This window comes from Misgurnus anguillicaudatus, chromosome 6 (assembly GCF_027580225.2).
Source record: "Misgurnus anguillicaudatus chromosome 6, ASM2758022v2, whole genome shotgun sequence".
NCBI classification, from domain to species: Eukaryota; Metazoa; Chordata; class Actinopteri; order Cypriniformes; family Cobitidae; genus Misgurnus; species Misgurnus anguillicaudatus.
Genome location: NC_073342.2, coordinates 23,144,989 through 23,162,367, shown reverse-complemented (window position 1 = coordinate 23,162,367; position 17,379 = coordinate 23,144,989). Strand labels below are relative to the sequence as shown.

The 17,379-nt window shown below is 37.7% G+C and overlaps 1 protein-coding gene across 5 annotated transcripts in view; it reads left to right on the top strand.

The window, feature by feature from the left end:
• Window positions 1-6,693, top strand: part of cib2 (calcium and integrin binding family member 2) — a 43,953-nt gene extending 37,260 nt beyond the window's left edge. For all 5 annotated transcript variants that reach the window (XM_073868807.1, XM_073868810.1, XM_073868809.1 and 2 more), the window contains 3 exons: window positions 2,206-2,353; window positions 2,522-2,717; window positions 5,824-6,693. In XM_073868807.1, the coding sequence (XP_073724908.1) occupies window positions 2,206-2,353; window positions 2,522-2,717; window positions 5,824-5,845 (366 nt within the window). In that variant the 3' untranslated portion in view covers window positions 5,846-6,693. The remainder of the gene's footprint in view (window positions 1-2,205; window positions 2,354-2,521; window positions 2,718-5,823) is intronic.
• Window positions 6,694-17,379: the final 10,686 nt, after the last annotated feature.

Sequence of the window (17,379 nt, the reverse complement as noted above, 5' to 3'; positions counted from 1 at the left end):
CAGTCCGGCCAACCGTCCTGTTGGTCTCATCCCGGCGGCTGCCGGCTTCGCCAGGGTCCCCAAGCCCTCCACCCCTCTCTTGGACTCTTGCTACCAGACTTTGTTTTTGTTGTGTTTTATGTGAGTGTCTGGTAGCCACTCGTAGAGGGGAGGGTAATGTCACGGTTAATCCGTGTCATGTCTTGTCTCTGTTCCGATTGTTATCACCTGGACATTCATTGATTAATTACCTGCCTCATCACACCTGTTTGTCATTTAGTCTGTGTGTATATATACCTCTGTCTTCTGTTTGCTCACGGCTGGATCATTGTCTTCGATACCCTGTCTGTTTCCTGTGTTCATGTTCCTGAGTTTCTGTATTCACCTTGTCAGCCCTCGAGTTTTTATTATTAAATGTTATTTATTTGGAACCTTGCGTATGCGTCCTGTCTCTCCTACCCGGTCGTGACAGTGCCCCCTTGGTTTTTTTGAGCCAATGGATTTTGCATCCAACCTCAAAATCAAATAAGCGTCCATGCATTAATCTGTTATTTGACTTTTAATCTATTTAATATGCACACCATTATACATTCTGTGCTGCATCCTTGTCACTTTTCGGAGATTTTCGCCGTTTTGATAGTGTTTTGATCATGTTACATGACTTTTATTCTGGCGGCAGCTGGTGCTATGGTGCCATGGAAAAGACTGAAAGCTCTATAATATTTCGTTTGATGTCTGTGTATGCACAAACTTCTGTTAGCTGTTGACACTGTGCCCCCTTAAAAAAAAATTGGTGCATCATCACCTGTTGGTGATGATGCTATAATAGGTTTTTAATCTATGTAATCTTATCAAATGATTAGTTCCCTTTTAATATATATGTCTAGGCAGTGGGGTGACCAGGGAGCCAGGGGTGGCCATGGTTATGTCCCTGTCCCTGTATATAGTCTATAGTCCTTTGCAGTGCCTTGGCTAAAAAGTCAGACCCCTGTGACTGTATACTGTTTTGTGCCATTTACCTTTTTAAAATGAAAATGTACACTCTCATAGGTACGAAAGCTGTAACTGGGCCGATACCCTCTCGAAAAGTATACATTTGTACCTGAAAAGTACATATTAGTACCTCAAATGGTACCAAATGTGTTCATGTCTGTTCCTAAAAGGTAGGCTACACTCTCAGAAATAAAGGTACAAAAGTTGTCACTGGGACAGTACCCTTTCAAAAAGCTACACCTTTGTACCCAAAGAGTGCATATTAGTACTTTGAACTGCCAAATGCTAAATGGTACATATTATGACCTTTTTTAAAGGGTACTGCCCCAGTGACGGCTTCGTACCTTTGTTTTTGAGAGTGTACATATTTTAGGACATTTTCAAAGGGTATCATCCCAGTGACAGTTTTGTGCTATTATTTTAACTCTTTCCCCACCAGCGTTTTAAAAAAAGTTGCCAGCCAACGCCATCATTTTTTATGATTTTCACAAAAGTTTAATGTTTTCCAGAAAATGTTCTTCCTTAAATATGTAAACATACACACTGCAAAAAAATGATTTTCAAGAAAAAAAATTCTTGTATTTTTGTCTTCAGTAAAACTATCTAAACATTCTTAAATTAAGATGCTTTTTCTTGATGAGCAAAACGACCCAAGAAAATAAGTCTAGTTTTTAGACCCAAAATATCAAATTTAAGTGATTTTGTGCATGAAACAAGCAAAAAAGTCTGCCAATGGGGTAAGGAAATTTTTCTTGTTTTAAGCACAAAATCGTTTAAATTTGATATTTTTGGTCTAAAAACTAGACTTATTTTCTTGAGTCGTTTTGCTCATCAAGAAAAAGCATCTTCATTTAAGAATTTTTAGATATTTTTACTGAAAACAAAACAAAAATACTAAGAATTTTTTTCTTGAAAATCATTTTTGAACCAACAGACCCTCTGCTTTCAAAAAAAAGTTTCATCCTACCTTTAATTGTTCTCTTTTTATCACCTCTTAAATATGGGTAGTTTTCTTCAAAAAAACAAAAATTTGAAGCAAAAAGCTAAGATAATTGCATTTTTGTGAAAATGCAGAAATTTGCCAGAAAAACACGTCATTGGCAGAGAAGCGTTTTCTCTTAATTGATGATTTAACTCGTCAATGGCGGGAAAAGAGTTAAGATTGTAGGCAATATGTTAACAAGTATGACTCTAATCATGTTTGTTTTTTTGTCAAACTCTTTCGTTTTCCAGGAGAACCCATTCAGGAATCGGATTGTGGAATCATTCTCAGAAGACGGCCAGGGGAACCTCAGCTTCAATGATTTTGTGGACATGTTTTCGGTTCTCAGCGAAATGGCCCCCAGAGAACTAAAGGCCATTTATGCTTTTAAAATATATGGTAACAGTCATTTTATTGCCTTATATACTGTCCACGATATAACATAAACAAACTTTTTACAATGCGATTATCACAAACTACGGTTTTAGGATTTATAATAAACATTTATATAGCAGCTTTTATAAAACCTTTTTGTTATTAACTCTTAAATTCTTGTTTCGTTTTTAGACTTTAATGTGGACAATTACATCTGCAAGGAGGACCTAGAAAAAACTTTAAACAAGCTTACGAAGGAAGAGTTGACACCTGAAGAGGTTGTTCTGGTGTGTGAGAAGGCCATCGAGGAGGCTGACCTGGATGGAGACAATAAACTCTCCTTTGCTGATTTTGAAAACATGATCTCTAGGGCTCCTGACTTTTTAAGGTAAGAATATTGGGTCACTATAGTCAAATGATGGGCAAATTTGCAGCTGTTTATCAGTTCACTGGTAAAAAGTAAAGTTTGCAGACTTAAAGAACACTTTACTGGATAAAGTTTGAGAAGATAATGGCCCTGAAGCTTTAAATATGCTGTATAAACTAATAGCTTTGGTTATGTAGGATTCAATTTTTATTCAAATATGAACTAGCAGTACAAAAATCAGATGTATGTCAAAATATTGTAAGAAACTGGATGTTTAGTAGACATAACATTACACAAAATTAAATTAAAATGTGCTTTGATGACTTTCCCATCTCTGTATACTAAGAGAGCACTGTTTATCACGTTTTGGACAAAACCTATGACTCAGCACTTAACCACATTAACAGAATGTCGTACCCCTAAATCAGACCTCAAAGGCACATTCATTATGGGCTTTAAGGATAAAGGTATAATTTATACATTGTGAGTGCTACAAGAAAGAGTTTTTATCTTGTTTTTAATCTTTATTCCACTTTTTAATCTAATGTTCGCTATAAGAATTAACTGCTGCACCGCTGCATATTGATTGAATGTCCTACACATTCATTAAAATGATAGTAAAAGGTAAAATGATGTTAAATTCTTGTTTTTAGAGAACAATACGGCACTTTCCCCCAACTGAAACATGCACAGGTGGTAAATGTCTGATGTTAGAAAATGTGTGAAAAAATGAACTCGATGAACTCGATTTTCATGTGTAATTTTACCTTCACTTCTGAATCCAATATTAAAATCCCATCAAAAGCCATCTGCTCCTCATACGGGTTCTTTCTAATACTTTTTAATATGTTATTATGCTCAGTTTTCAGTCTCATACTAGGAATTTCTCCAAAACCACTCAGAGGCTATAAAACTTATCCTAAAAAACAGATCACGCCAGCTTTTGCATCTGTGTATATATCTATACTTGTTGCAATTCGTACATCGTTTATTAGGTGGGTAATTCGTACGACCACATTCATACGTTTTTGTACGATTTGCTTACACCCATGATGTTGGGGTTAGGGGTGGGGTTTCGTTACATATTTGTACATAGTTTCCTAAGAGACTAATTCGTATTAATCCGTACAACCACATTCGTACATTTTTATATACGATTAGCTTTCGCCCGTGACATTGGGGTTAGGGGTGGTGTTTCGTTACATATTTGTACGTAGTTTACTAGGTGACTAATTCCTATTAATCCGTACAACCACATTTGTACATTTTTGTAAGATTAGCTTTCGCCATAACGTTGGGGTTAGGGGTGGGGTTTCGTTATGTATATGTACCTACAGTAGTTTAATAGGTGACTAATTCGTATTAATTTTTACGACCACATTTGTACGTTTTTGTACGATTTGCTTTCAACCGTGACGTTGGCGTTAGGGGTGAGGTTTTGTTATGTATTTGTACGTAGTTTCCTAGGTGAACAATTCATATTAATTTGCACGACCATGTTTGTAAATTTTTGTAAAACTTGCTTTCACCTGTGAAGTTGGGGTTAGGGATGAGGTTTTGTTATGTATTTGTATATAGTTTACTAGTTGACTAATTCATGTTAATTCGTACGACCACATTCATACTTTTTTGTACGATTTGCTTTCGTCTGTGACGTTTGGGTTAGGGGTGGGGTTTTGTTATGTATTTGTACGTAGTTTACTAGGGGACTAATTCATATTAATTTGTACGACCACATTCGTACATTTTTGTACAACTTGCTTTCACTCGTGAAGTTGGGGTGGGGTTTTGTTACGTATTTGTACATAGTTTACTAGTTAACTAATTCCTATTAATTCGTATGATCACATTCATACATTTTTGTGCGATTTGCTTTCGTCTGTGATGTTGGGGTTAGGGGTGGGGTTTCGTTACATATTTGTACGTAGTTTACTAAGTGACTAATTCCTATTAATCCGTACAACCACATTCGTACATTTTTGTAAGATTAGCTTTCGCCATAACGTTGGGGTTAGGGGTGGGGTTTCGCTATGTATATTTTCCCATCAGTAGTTTAATAGGTGACTAATTTGTATTAATTTTTACGACCACATTTGTACGTTTTTGTACGATTTGCTTTCAACCGTGACGTTGGCTTTAGGGGTGAGGTTTTGTTATGTATTTGTACGTAGTTTCCTAGGTGACCAATTCATATTAATTTGTACGACCATGTTTGTACATTTTTGTAAAACTTGCTTTCATCTGTGAAGTTGGGGTGGGGTTTTGTTACGTATTTGTGCATAGTTTACTAGTTAATGATCACATTCATACATTTTTGTGCGATTTGCTTTCGTCTGTGACGTTGGGGTTAGGGATGGGGTTTCGTTACATATTTGTACGTAGTTTACTAGGTGACTAATTCGTATTTATCCATACAACCACATTCGTACATTTTGTACGATTAGCTTTCGCCACAACGTTGGGGTGAGTGGTTGGTTTTTGTTATGTTTTTTGTACGTGGTTTACTAGGTGACTAATTCATATTAATTTATACGACCACATTCGTAAAATTTTTTACGACTTGCTTTCCCCCGTGAAGTTGGGGTTAGGGGTGGGGTTTCGTTATGTATTTGTACGTAGTTTACTAGGGGAATAATTCATATTAATTTGTACGACCACATTCGTACATTTTTGTACGTTTTGCTTTCGACCATGACAGTGAGGTTAGGGGTGGGGTTTCATTACGTATATGTACCTACAGTAGTTTACTAGGTGGCTAATTCGTATTAATTCATATGACCACATTTGTACATTTTTGTAAGAATTGCTTTTACCCGTGACGTTGGGGTTCATTCCGTATTTGTGCATAGTTTACTAGGTGACTAATTCGTACAACCACATTCATACATTTTTGTACGATTTGCTTTTGCTCGTGATGTTGAGTTAAGGGTGGGGTTTCAATACGTATATGTATGATTCACTTCGTACAAATTCATACGAATAAGCCAACTTATAAAATACGTACAAAATACAGATCAGGCTTTTATAAAAAGATGCTTTATGCACATGAAAGTGCTAAATGTGATTTTGTCTGCTGCACATGCTTTTCTTATTAACCTAATACGCATATCCTCTTTCTGTACCGCAGTACCTTTCATATACGAATCTAAAATGCCTATAATGAAAGACAACGCAGATGATCTCGGAGCCTGAATAGACGTGTCCAATTCAGAGGATGAATGTCTTCAGTTGTTTTCCTTTCGTTTCAAACCCGGAAGCACACTTCGGATTGGATTACTGACAAATGCCTGACTGTTTTTCCCCGATGGAAAACTTCAAACGTTGGTCCAGAAATCCTGTTGCATTCTTGGAGAGAGGAAACAGCGGAACGGCGAGGCCTTCCCCGGGTCATGGAGTAAAACTATATGGCATAAAATGGGCTTTTACAAATGTTCTTCTCAGTCTTAAAATGTCTGTGGCACATCGGACACACTTTAAACTCACTCTCCCCCTTCTAAAGACTCGTTTTTGGATTGGAGTACAACACAGGACATTGTTTATCCAAAAATGGATGGAGGACAAACCAGAGATGGAACCAGAGAGTGAGAGAGGGCTACAAGCACAGCACTGGCATTATCGTCAACAAGACAGCGTTTTTACAGCTATGCAATCTTTCTCCATTAAATGCATGAATAAGATTATGTTCCCCACCTTTTCCTGTTCCCTGACACACCTGGTACCAACAGCTTTGCCATTTCAAACTCTATAATCGCTTATTGAACTGGAGCATGACGACAATCATATCTAAATGTTCTCCAGTTAAACGAAGGGCTCTGTTATCTTATATTTCTCCTATTGTCTTATACTCTTTATGTATTCGTTTAGTCCGCGAATCCCTGTGTTCCCTCTGTCCTAACTTGAAGTATTATCGTCTCTTAACCTCTGACTTTTTTCAGTATTTGATGTGATAGAGGGCATTTGACTTAACTTTTAATAAAAGTTTTCTGTTGATTGTTGACTGAGTGCATCTGTATCATGTATTTGGAGTAAAGGATTACATTAAAACAGCATTCACGTCCCATTTTCTGTGGACGTCTGCTCAGTGAGAAAATAACTGCAGGATGGCAATTGACTAGATTGTGAAAAGTGGGCGTGTCATACTAGTATTAGTGCCAGAGCTGATTGTAAGCTTGCAGTTAGTTGTAAAATGTCGATTCGCTTCAGGAAATTCAGCCAACATCCACTTCTGAGGAGGCTTTTAATCAGGACGTAAAGTTTATCTTTAAGAGCATCTTGACGTGTCCATTGCTAACCCTTCTTTTTTAAATACAGTATGTTGTCTCTTGTGACATTACCATTATAATGTTTGGCAGACGCTTTTATCTAAGTGGCTTACAGAAAAGTGATTCCCTGGGAATCAAACCCTTAACCGATTGTACTGCTAATGCAATGCTTTACCATTTGAGATATATAAATACATTAATCTAAATTAAATTAATGTGTTTACAATTTTGACTTTTTAAAAAAGCCTCCGTTGCCTTCAACAAGATCACAGAAGCACAGCTAGCTCTAATAGGAAGGAATGCATTGTGGATTACATTCATAAATTTTTTAATGCGTCTATTATGAATATGAGCCATAGCCACAAAATTAATCTATAATTACCAGACAGACTAATCGCATCTGAATCTTGTCAAGACTAAAACGGCCATTAGATTAGTTCACATTCGCACCCTAGTCCCAAATGTGATTTTGCCCGTGTCCTTCCTTCTAGTTCAAGCTCCATTCAGCCGCAAACCAACCAGCCTTAACAATAAAGAGCAGCCAACAATTATTCTTCAGGCCGTCCTGTCGTATTCCGCTTTAATGACTTTTTAAGCTGAATGAGATCGTTAGGAGCAGCGCTGCATCAGCACCCGTGTGATTATACCCCGAGCGTCAGGGGTCCGGTAAATCTCCACCCGGGATGCACAGAACTGTCCTTGGCCATATTAGTTCCCATGAAGATTTACTGGGTCAACGTTGTCCTGTCCTTTTGTGAGGCTTCGACACTGATTATAATGTTTTTGGAGGAAGATTGTGGTGTTGAGGTGGTGAATGTTCATGTTGTGCTTTGTTTTTTGGATGGTAATTGTGTGTGCGTGTCTGCACAGGTTGGCTGTACCTGTGAAGGTCAGATATTTGGGAGTGCCGTCACCAGTGTTGGGGGTAACGCATTACAAGTAACATGCATTATGTAATAATATTACTTTTTTGAAGTAACGAGTAAAGTAGCGCATTTTATAAAAAAGTAATGTGAGCTACTTTTTAGTTTATTTAATTTGATTAAAAAAAATTATGTACTGAATTAAACTTAAAGTAGTCACGTCAAATCACGCACTCTATGGGTGCGCGCCTGAGCGGGAACAGTTTGATTTAGAAACCGAGATGGCAGGCCAGAGCTCGACATTTTTGCGATGGAAATATGCAATTTTTGAATGCAGAACTTTTGAGTCATAAAAACATCTGCAAGGCCTGAAAGAGATCAAGCCTCAGCCAAGAAAAAGTAACGCAAAGTAACTTAAAAGTAACGTAAGGATCACTTTCCATGAAAAGTAACTAAGTAACGCAATAAGTTAATTTTTGGGGGAGTAACTTAATATTGTGATGCATTACTTTTAAAAGTAACTTTCTCCAACATTGGTCTTCACAAATATTGTGTTTTTCAAAATATTTAGTGCATTTGAGATCCTCACTGGTTAAATGACTTATAAATTAGGAATTTGCCTGTTATAATGTAAGTCAGGAACAATGTATGGAGTGTTTCTGTAGTTCAGTTGGTAAAGCAAAGGTCATGGGTTCGATCCCAGTTTACGCACATACAGTAATGATAAAATGTATATAATTGATAAAAATATCAAAACTTGTGTGCGCAAAACTTGCTATATAATGATGCTAGGGTGCTGTTGGTGGTTACTAGAGTGTTGAAATGTCATTTTCTTCATGATTGGTGGATGCTAGAGTGTTCTGGTTAGAGGATCTAATGTGTTTCTGTGGCTCAATGTGTGGAGCTTGCATTAGCAACACAATTGTCATTGGTTTGAACCCATATTGATAAAAGATTCATATAAATTGAATGCACCTTAAAGGGATAGTTCGGCCAAAAATGATATTAAACCCATGATTTACTCACCCCCAAGCTGTCTGAGATGCATATCTCCATAATTTTTCAGAGAATAAATTTTCAGTTATTTTAGAAAATGTCCTAGATATTTTAGTTTATAAAATATAAAGATATGGGGTCCACCTCCTTCAATTACAAAAAACGTGCATGCATCCTTCACAAAATTAATCCAACCGGTTCCAGGGGGTTAAACAAAGGCCTTCTGATGCAGTTTTGTCTTAGAAATATCCATATTTAAAACTTTATAAACAAAAATAACTAGCTTCTGTTAACGCTGCCATCTTAGTTGCATCCGCATTCAGGAGAGAGTATCAGGGTATGTACAAACTTTTCTTAGGGACATATGACGAACCCTCCGCAATCTGCGTAGACTCTTATCTGAATTCGAACGTTACTAAGATTGCGGCTAGTTATTTTCGTTTATAAAGTTTTAAGTAAGAATATTTCTACAAACAAAACTCGCACGGATTACCCTCAGAAGGCCTTTGTTTATCTCCCTGGAGCCGGTTGGATTACTTTTGTGAAGGATGGATGCAAATCCTTTAGACTATATCTTTATATTCTACAAACCGAAAGATCCAGGACATCCTCCAAAATACCTGAAGGTGTGTTTGCCTGGAAATTGGTGGACATATGCATCTCGGATAGGAAATCATGGGTTTGGTATTATTTTTGGCCACACTATCCCTTTAAAGCGTTCAATCTTCATTTCATAAAGTGAGTAGAAAACTTTTGGTGCTTAAAAAGTCATTCTTCGATGCGTATTAACGAAAGCACCACATAGATATAAATATACATAGATTCCCCAATGCATCTGTGGAGTGGTCGAATGAGGCATCATGGATACATTTATCTATGGCTAATGCACAACGGCTGTGTGGCTTTCGTGAATATGCATCGGAGACTGAATTTATGAACACAAAAAGTAAGTTATATGGTTGGTTGCCTTAGGGTACATTCACACAGGGTGAAAGCGTTAACGCTTGACGGAAGGCTTGTCCAAAGCGTGGCCAACAGCCAATCACAGTGGCTGCAAGACATGCTCAGGTCTTCCATAAACGTAATTGGCTGGCTCTGCCTAGGTTATTTGCATAAGGCGATCTGACTGGCTGGTGCACGCATTGCCGCTTGAAAAGTTGAGAAATGTTCAACTTCTGCCGTGAGCAATGGCACTGACGCGGCGCCGCCGGGTCCACAATTCAGTTCGGCAATGCATGCAACACCCATTAAAAGTGAATGGGAAGCGTTAAAGCTTACGCCGTGTGAATGCACCGTTGAAGGGGACATCTGACTTTTTCCATGTTTAAGTGCTATAATTGGGTCCCCAGTGCTTCTATCAACCTAGAAAAGGTGAAAAATGTCAACCCAGTAACTTAGTTTTGGTAAACCATTCTCTGCAAGCATGTGAAAATATAGGTCATTGAAATTTGTCTCCCCTTGTGATGTCAGTAAGGGATAATACCTCCCCTTAATCTGCACTATCCGACCACGGCACTGCCATTTTGTGCAGAACACACACCCAAAACAGCACATTTTCGCTCATACCTACAAAGTGGCAATTTTAACATGTTATAATAAATTATCTATATAGTATTTTGAGCTAGAACTTCACATGTGTACTCTGGGGACACCGAAGATTTATTTGACATCTTAAAAAAGTCTTGTGAATGTCCCCTTTACAAATTTGAGTTCATTCAACCTAAAAATATTGGTTAACTCAAAAAACGTGTGGAAAATTTAAGGCAACCAGGTAACTTACTTTTTTAAGTTAAATTAACTTTTGTGTTGTCACTTCATGAAATGAAGATTAACCCACTGTAGTGGCCCACATTGACAATTGTCACAATGTCTTTACTTCTTAAGTCTTTGTTAAGTTGTGTTGTTGTCTATAGGGAAAATCTCTCAGATTTCATAGTTTGATGAAAGGTCTTATGGGTGTGCAATGATGAGGGTGAGTAATGATAACATTTTCATTTTAAAGTCACTTGGATAAAAGCATCTGCCAAATACATAAAGATAAATGGTTGCCTTTCATTTGTGTCTGTATCACATATGAAGCAGGAGGGGTAGGGCAAATTTGCTCAAATCACCAAATGCATACATACTGTATATGGGTATAGAAAACACATTTGTTTAGCTTACACATCCAACATTAGAGTAAACATAGCAAAATTATCATCATTCAGACCTGAAATGAAAAATACAATAGAAACCATCACAGAAACTCTATTGGATGTAATGGTTTTAATGGGAATTTTATTGGTTGTAATAGAAACCATTATGGTCTCTGTGGGTCTCTATGTGTTGGGTTCTGTTGGTGGGGGCATTAAATATTTATTAATTTAAAAGCTAATGGTAATGGTATCTTAATGGAAACCATTAGAATTTCTGTGATGGTTTCTATCGTTGTTTATATTGTAAGCTATTTACTTTAAAACACACTCACGTACCAGAAGAGCCTAAAATGGGCTTTAGAGGAAGCACAAACGCTCCCAGTTGCTCGGCTTACATAACCATGAAAACGGTTCTCAGACATTAAAAGAGACACGCCTGGGTGGACCGGTGAGCGACCGCTTTGGTGATATCACAGCGGTGCGCTGCCATTAGGGAGGAAGTGGCCTGCGCTAATATGCAGTTAATTCCTTATCCAGTTACCTCTAACTCCCTTTATGAGGACTGTATTAAAAACTCCAGCAGGATGTAAGTGCTGATGATGCTTCTTTGTTAATTACACCTCTCGCCCTGAGCATCTGGTGATTTAGATGTGCTTCTGTTCCGGTGTGATACAGCCACTCTGCCTGCCGACTGTAATGTAGGCATTAGAGCATCGATTCTTCAGGACGCCGGGCATAAAACGGGCCGTCAGCGACTACTGGTTCCCTCACACATGAGCCGTGGTTCCCGCACACACTTGGTGAGATGGCCTTGGGTGCCCTTTAATCTTGTTTGAAGGGTGAGGTGGGCCAATACGGCATCCCAGGAGTTTGCAAACGATCCGTTTTGGTGTTTTTTTAGGAATCGGTTCAATAGCTTTTACAGGAGGTGAAATGCATCGGTATTGGTGGAGGTGATCATATAATAGCTTTTTGTCACGGAGGTAAACACAGTGATCAATAATGCTATAGAAGGAAATAATAAATGCAATGTGAGTCCCTGAACACACGTTTCTTAGTTCAACACAATGCATTTAAACGATTTTTCACTTTCAGTAATATAGCATTCGTCGCGTCTCTATTTCTTTATCGCGCCAATGTGATCATATGCTAACATGATTTGGTAGCAAATGTTTGTCCAGAAATAAAATTTCTATCAATTATACAAGATAATTGGTTTCGGTTAAGGGTTAAAAAGTTAGGGGGTGTGCACACCAAAGCTTTTAAACGTGCCTGAAAACGCCAAGCGGACGCCGACTGCCAGCTTTTTTTCAGCTGAGCGCTTTGGGTGCTGTGATTTGTTTATCAGTCGTACGATGCGGCAGTTGGTTGTTGTAATGTTTATCCCGCCCCTCCTTCACGCTACAGAGCACTATTCGTTTGAATGCAAAATACAATTTTACCACTAGATGGGGGAAAATTCCACTTATTGTCCCTTTAAAATTGTTGTTGCGGGGTGTGGATAGTTTTTTTCTGTGGGACAAATGCAAGGATTTTGTTCATCAGCTGTCAATATTAAGGTAATTCTAATTTTAATAATGAAAGGCAAGTTTTGGTATTTGGGAAAGGATCACTGGGATAGATTTGATTGTTGCGCAAATCTGGCAATCCCACCAAGCAGGTGCGCAAGTACTCGAAGCAGTGGTGGCTGGTGTCTACTCTTTCGAGGGTCGCGAATTTAAAATAAGTGTTCAGTGCGTCATGTGAACCTGTGTGCATCATGTCGAAATCGGGTGTGCCTCATAAGCCTTGAAAAGTGAAGCCTCTGGCTCTTTGATGGCCCCCTGGTGGCTGGCTGCAGTACAAGTCATAAACCCCGCCCTCTCCATTCAGACGAATGGGACTCTGCTCTTAATAAATAAATTATTTAAACCTCCTATAAAAGTTTCCGAAAGATGGTGTTGGTCCTTTCAAGTAGTTGTTATCACGCTGATATATGTTCAAGTGTTCATTATTGTGATAAGTTTCATTTTAGCTTGTAATTTAATGCTATAGAAACGGGGCGTGTCGTTTTGATTGACGTGGTTGAATTGGTCGCGCAAGCGTTTGGGGCGGCAGTTTGATACCGCGGCTCCGCCTCTGGCTCTACGGACGATTCCTTCTACGCATGCCTTGGCTCCAAACTGACGTTTTTACGTAAAATGGCGGCGACCGTGGTCGGACTTTTTTGGCTTCAATTCATTACAATGGTGGGAGGCGACGTCGTGTCGTCCATCTTTTTTTACAGTCTATGGTCGAAATACGTGCCTGCTGCGTCTCTTTTATCATAAACCCATTCAAAGCGTATGCAGCAGGCACGTGTTTTGAAATGACACGTGATGCACATAGGCAGGGGCGCCGTTAGGGGGGGTTCAGAGTATGCCAGGCATATGGGCCCATGAGTACGCTAGGGGGCCCCACCGTCATCACTTTTCCCTTTTTATTTTTTTATTGTACACGTTTAATTATTAACACTGTAGTAAAATGTAAAGTAAATTAATATAAAACTACGGTGAATGACTTTGTGTTAAGTAAAATTGAGACACTTTTAAAAAACAGCGTGCAAGCATGACCTAGTAGATGTAATTACATATTTGGCGGTTCTGATGGTTTTTAATTTGAGTGTGCGGGTATGGATATGGGTGGGTAGGCAACATTTTGGTTTGGGATCAGTTTGGTGGGTTTGCTAAGTTATGACAAATAGTCGACAGCCCTACTGTTTGGCATTTCGAGGTAAGATCTCACATGCCACTAAAAAGCGTTCATGCTGATCCGTAAACTGTATGTTTCATGAAAAATAAAAAATATTTGTGTTAATACAAAAGGACAGCAAGAGCTTTATTTGGGGAAATATTAGCATAGCGACTGCTGACAACTATTGCATTTCTAAGACGGACAATAACTTAATAGGCGTAGTTAAAAATATTATTTTCTAAATAAACATGAAATAGGAGAATTGTATAAGCCATAATTGAGTTAAATTTTAAATGACTAAGAGCTGATTTTAATGTGACAGCGCATCATTTTCAAAGTGAAAGTGATTCATTTTTATTCAGGTTTGCAACGGAGGTTTTGCCCAAAATAGTAAACTTCGTGCGCTACTATAAACGCTATATTAGATTGATTTTAACATATCATAATAGAGAATGTCTATTTTATATTTATGTTTGAGTATTGTTGTGTTTAAATATTGTTTTAATGTTGTTAATGTTTTGTTTTAATTTAATCCGATTATTAAGACTCTCATTTTAAACGCCATATATTGGTTGTTGTAATGGATTGAAGGCTAATATGACGGTGCAAATGGAGTGACATAATTTTCGAGTTTAAATTAAGTTTTGTTTGCATAAAACGTTTGCTTCAAATTAATTTCGTTTAATATAATTTGTCTCTTAGTTTTAATCAATGTTTTGTTGATAAGTGTGGTGAATATTAAAGAAAAAGAACATTAAAAAGAACACCGTGCATCTCATTACGTAACAAATATAAACTACTGCAATATAGCCTACTACCAAATGCCAAAACATGCAGTATTATCTTTGTAATGATATAGTTGTTGTTGGATGTGCAAAATCATATTATGGAGTATATCAATTTAATGGCTTTTCAAAAAACAGCCTTCAGTGCACAGAAATTACATTTGCATGCCCATCAGCAGCACATTTGATTGCGGCATGCTTTTGACTTTTAAAAATCAACTTCATATTTAAACTTTAGCCGATTGTGCTTTTTGCAACTTCAGTGTCACTGGCGAAGGGCGTGCGCGGGCGAAGCGCACACTCTTAAAGATCAACGTAATATTAATTTTAATTTTGCCGGCCACCCTTGTCATTAGCGGAGGACGGAACACATACCACACGCACAGAGAACAGCGACATAAAGAGAATATAAGTTATTTAGTGTTTTTCTGACGAATACAGTCAGTTCGTAAGAACATTTTTAAATGGACTATAAGATCATCAATATGAACTCTGAAGAATGAACTATTATAGGCTAAACATAATTGTACAAATTTCGCTTTTAAAACCATGCAGAACACTCGACTGCCGCGACTTTCAAAGCTCCTCTCAGAGATTTCCATAGATTCACAAATGCATCTTCATGCATTATTCTTCTTTTACTGATCTAGTTAAAATCACGTGAATGTTTTCTGCCTTTCCAGATTAAAATGATAGGCTATTCGTTTTTCGAATAAATCTTTTTTTTTGCCTCATGCATTTATTTTTAGTTGCAAATGCGACCTGTAAAATTAAATAAACGCTGAGTAATTTTATATAGCTACACATAATGGTATGAAAATCAAACAATCATCTAAAGAAAGGGGCCCAAAATTCTGTCTTGCATACCCCCCTTGAAACAGTTCATTGCGCCCCTGCACATAGGTTAACATGAAACGTTAAACACATATTTTGACATGACGAGCCACACACATGAGGGGCAAATACAATGATGAGGTTCGCATCGTGCATCCTCAAAAAAGAAGTCACTGGCCGCCACTGCTCGGGAGCAAGCTGACTGTGCGCCCACAACTGTAGTAATACACATCTATAATTAGGAAATGTTGGATGCTGTTGTGTAGACATAAACAATATAACAATTAAGTTAATACATTTACAAAAATAACAAAGTTTGACATCATTTTTCTGGAATATAAATCTCAGCAGGCTGCCAAAGCTATGAGTAACGGACCATTACAAAATGGCGGACGCGTCTACAGCGGTAACATGATGCATCTATGTGTACATTTCTATGGTACAAATCCCTTACTGTAAACTGTAGCTTTTTTTCCAGAATATAAACACTGTGTTTTGTTTTGAAGAATAAAGGGGGATTGACATGATGGTGAGTAAATAAAAAAACATTTTGGATGAACATTTTTTTTATTAAAACCTTTAAAACCCGTTTTCTTTTAGTCATGGAAGTAAAAAAGCAGGCTTGTAATTGCTTTAAATGTATGGCTATCCAATACCATCAAAAAATAATTTTCAAGTATGTAAGAAAAGGTTTGTACTGTAAAAATACTTTATTTGTAACAAACAGGAGATAAAGAATTTACAAACGTCTCTCTGTGCGTTTCAACACTTTGGACAGCGTTTTTTAAGCGAAGAGTTTTTTTAAGCATTACTTAAAAATGTTTCTCATCTCACCATATCCACAGGTACATCATATACAATAAATCCGTGAGGTAGCATTTAAAAAAACATTTAAAAACAGATGCATTTGTTTAAAGCAAAGCATTTATTTACTTACCAGGCTGCAGGTGAAGCAGCTCTTTACGCCTTCTAACGTCTCATAATTAGTCCTCATTTATGTCCAAGAGACTCAATGATAATCTTTTACATTCAATCCTTTAATCTTTCATATTTAAAAGCATTTTTGTGCTGCTGCGCATTCATGTATTTTGTGATAAGCAAACCCGCGTTGTCGTCCCGTTTATAGGCGCATATTACTAATTAATGCGCTCTTTAATAACATAAAACACATTGCGCCATTGACTTTAGACTTTAGACCAGGTTTTTGTTGCTCAATGGCGTAGTCTATTTTAGTTGCCTCAAAATAGCAACGCGCCAACAATGCGCCTGAACACACCTCGTTTTCAGACCAGAACACCCATGGGCGCAAAGGGGGGCGCAAATGCATTTGCTATTTAAACAACGCGGCGCTAAACGTGAGAATTAGGGTGGAAACTAGCGAAAGACACTTGCGTCGCGCATTGTAAGATAAGATAGAGCCCTCTGATTTTACTTCAATTTCTTGCCCAGTCAATATTAAAGACATCAAGGCTATATTTTCATAGAATGAATGGAAAAAAGGTCCATTCAGGAACAAATGCAACTTGGCTAACTCGTGTTGTGCATGGTGCACCTCTCATCTGTGCTTAAATCTGCCTGATGTTCTGATGTCTATGCGAGGATTGTTATTTACGATTGCTGCTCTCCAGAAAAACAGGATTAGTTATTGCTGGCAGCTTTATTATACTCTTTAACATTAAAAATCTCGTCCAGTACCATTTCCTCTCTTGACTATGTGCATAAGTGTGCAAATCATAGCCTATCTCCTCCAAAAAGTCAGAAGGCCTGCTGTAAATTTCTTCTTGACATTAATCACACTTGTGAATTTTTACGCCTACTTTTCATAGTGAGGAACTTTATTTGCAATGTGCTTAAGTTTCCAAGAAATATTAAAGAGCACTTATTATGCGATTTACGTATTAACATTTCCTTTGTTGTGTAAGTGTGTATTAGTACATGTAAACAATATGCAAAAGGTACAAACCCCAAAGTAAACGATGATGCAATTATGACATCATATTTCCTCCCGCTTCGGACTCACAGCCTGTTAACTGTTAAGTTAACTCCTGTTAGCATTGCATTGTGACCGAATCTTTTAAACATGGTAAGGAGCGTCA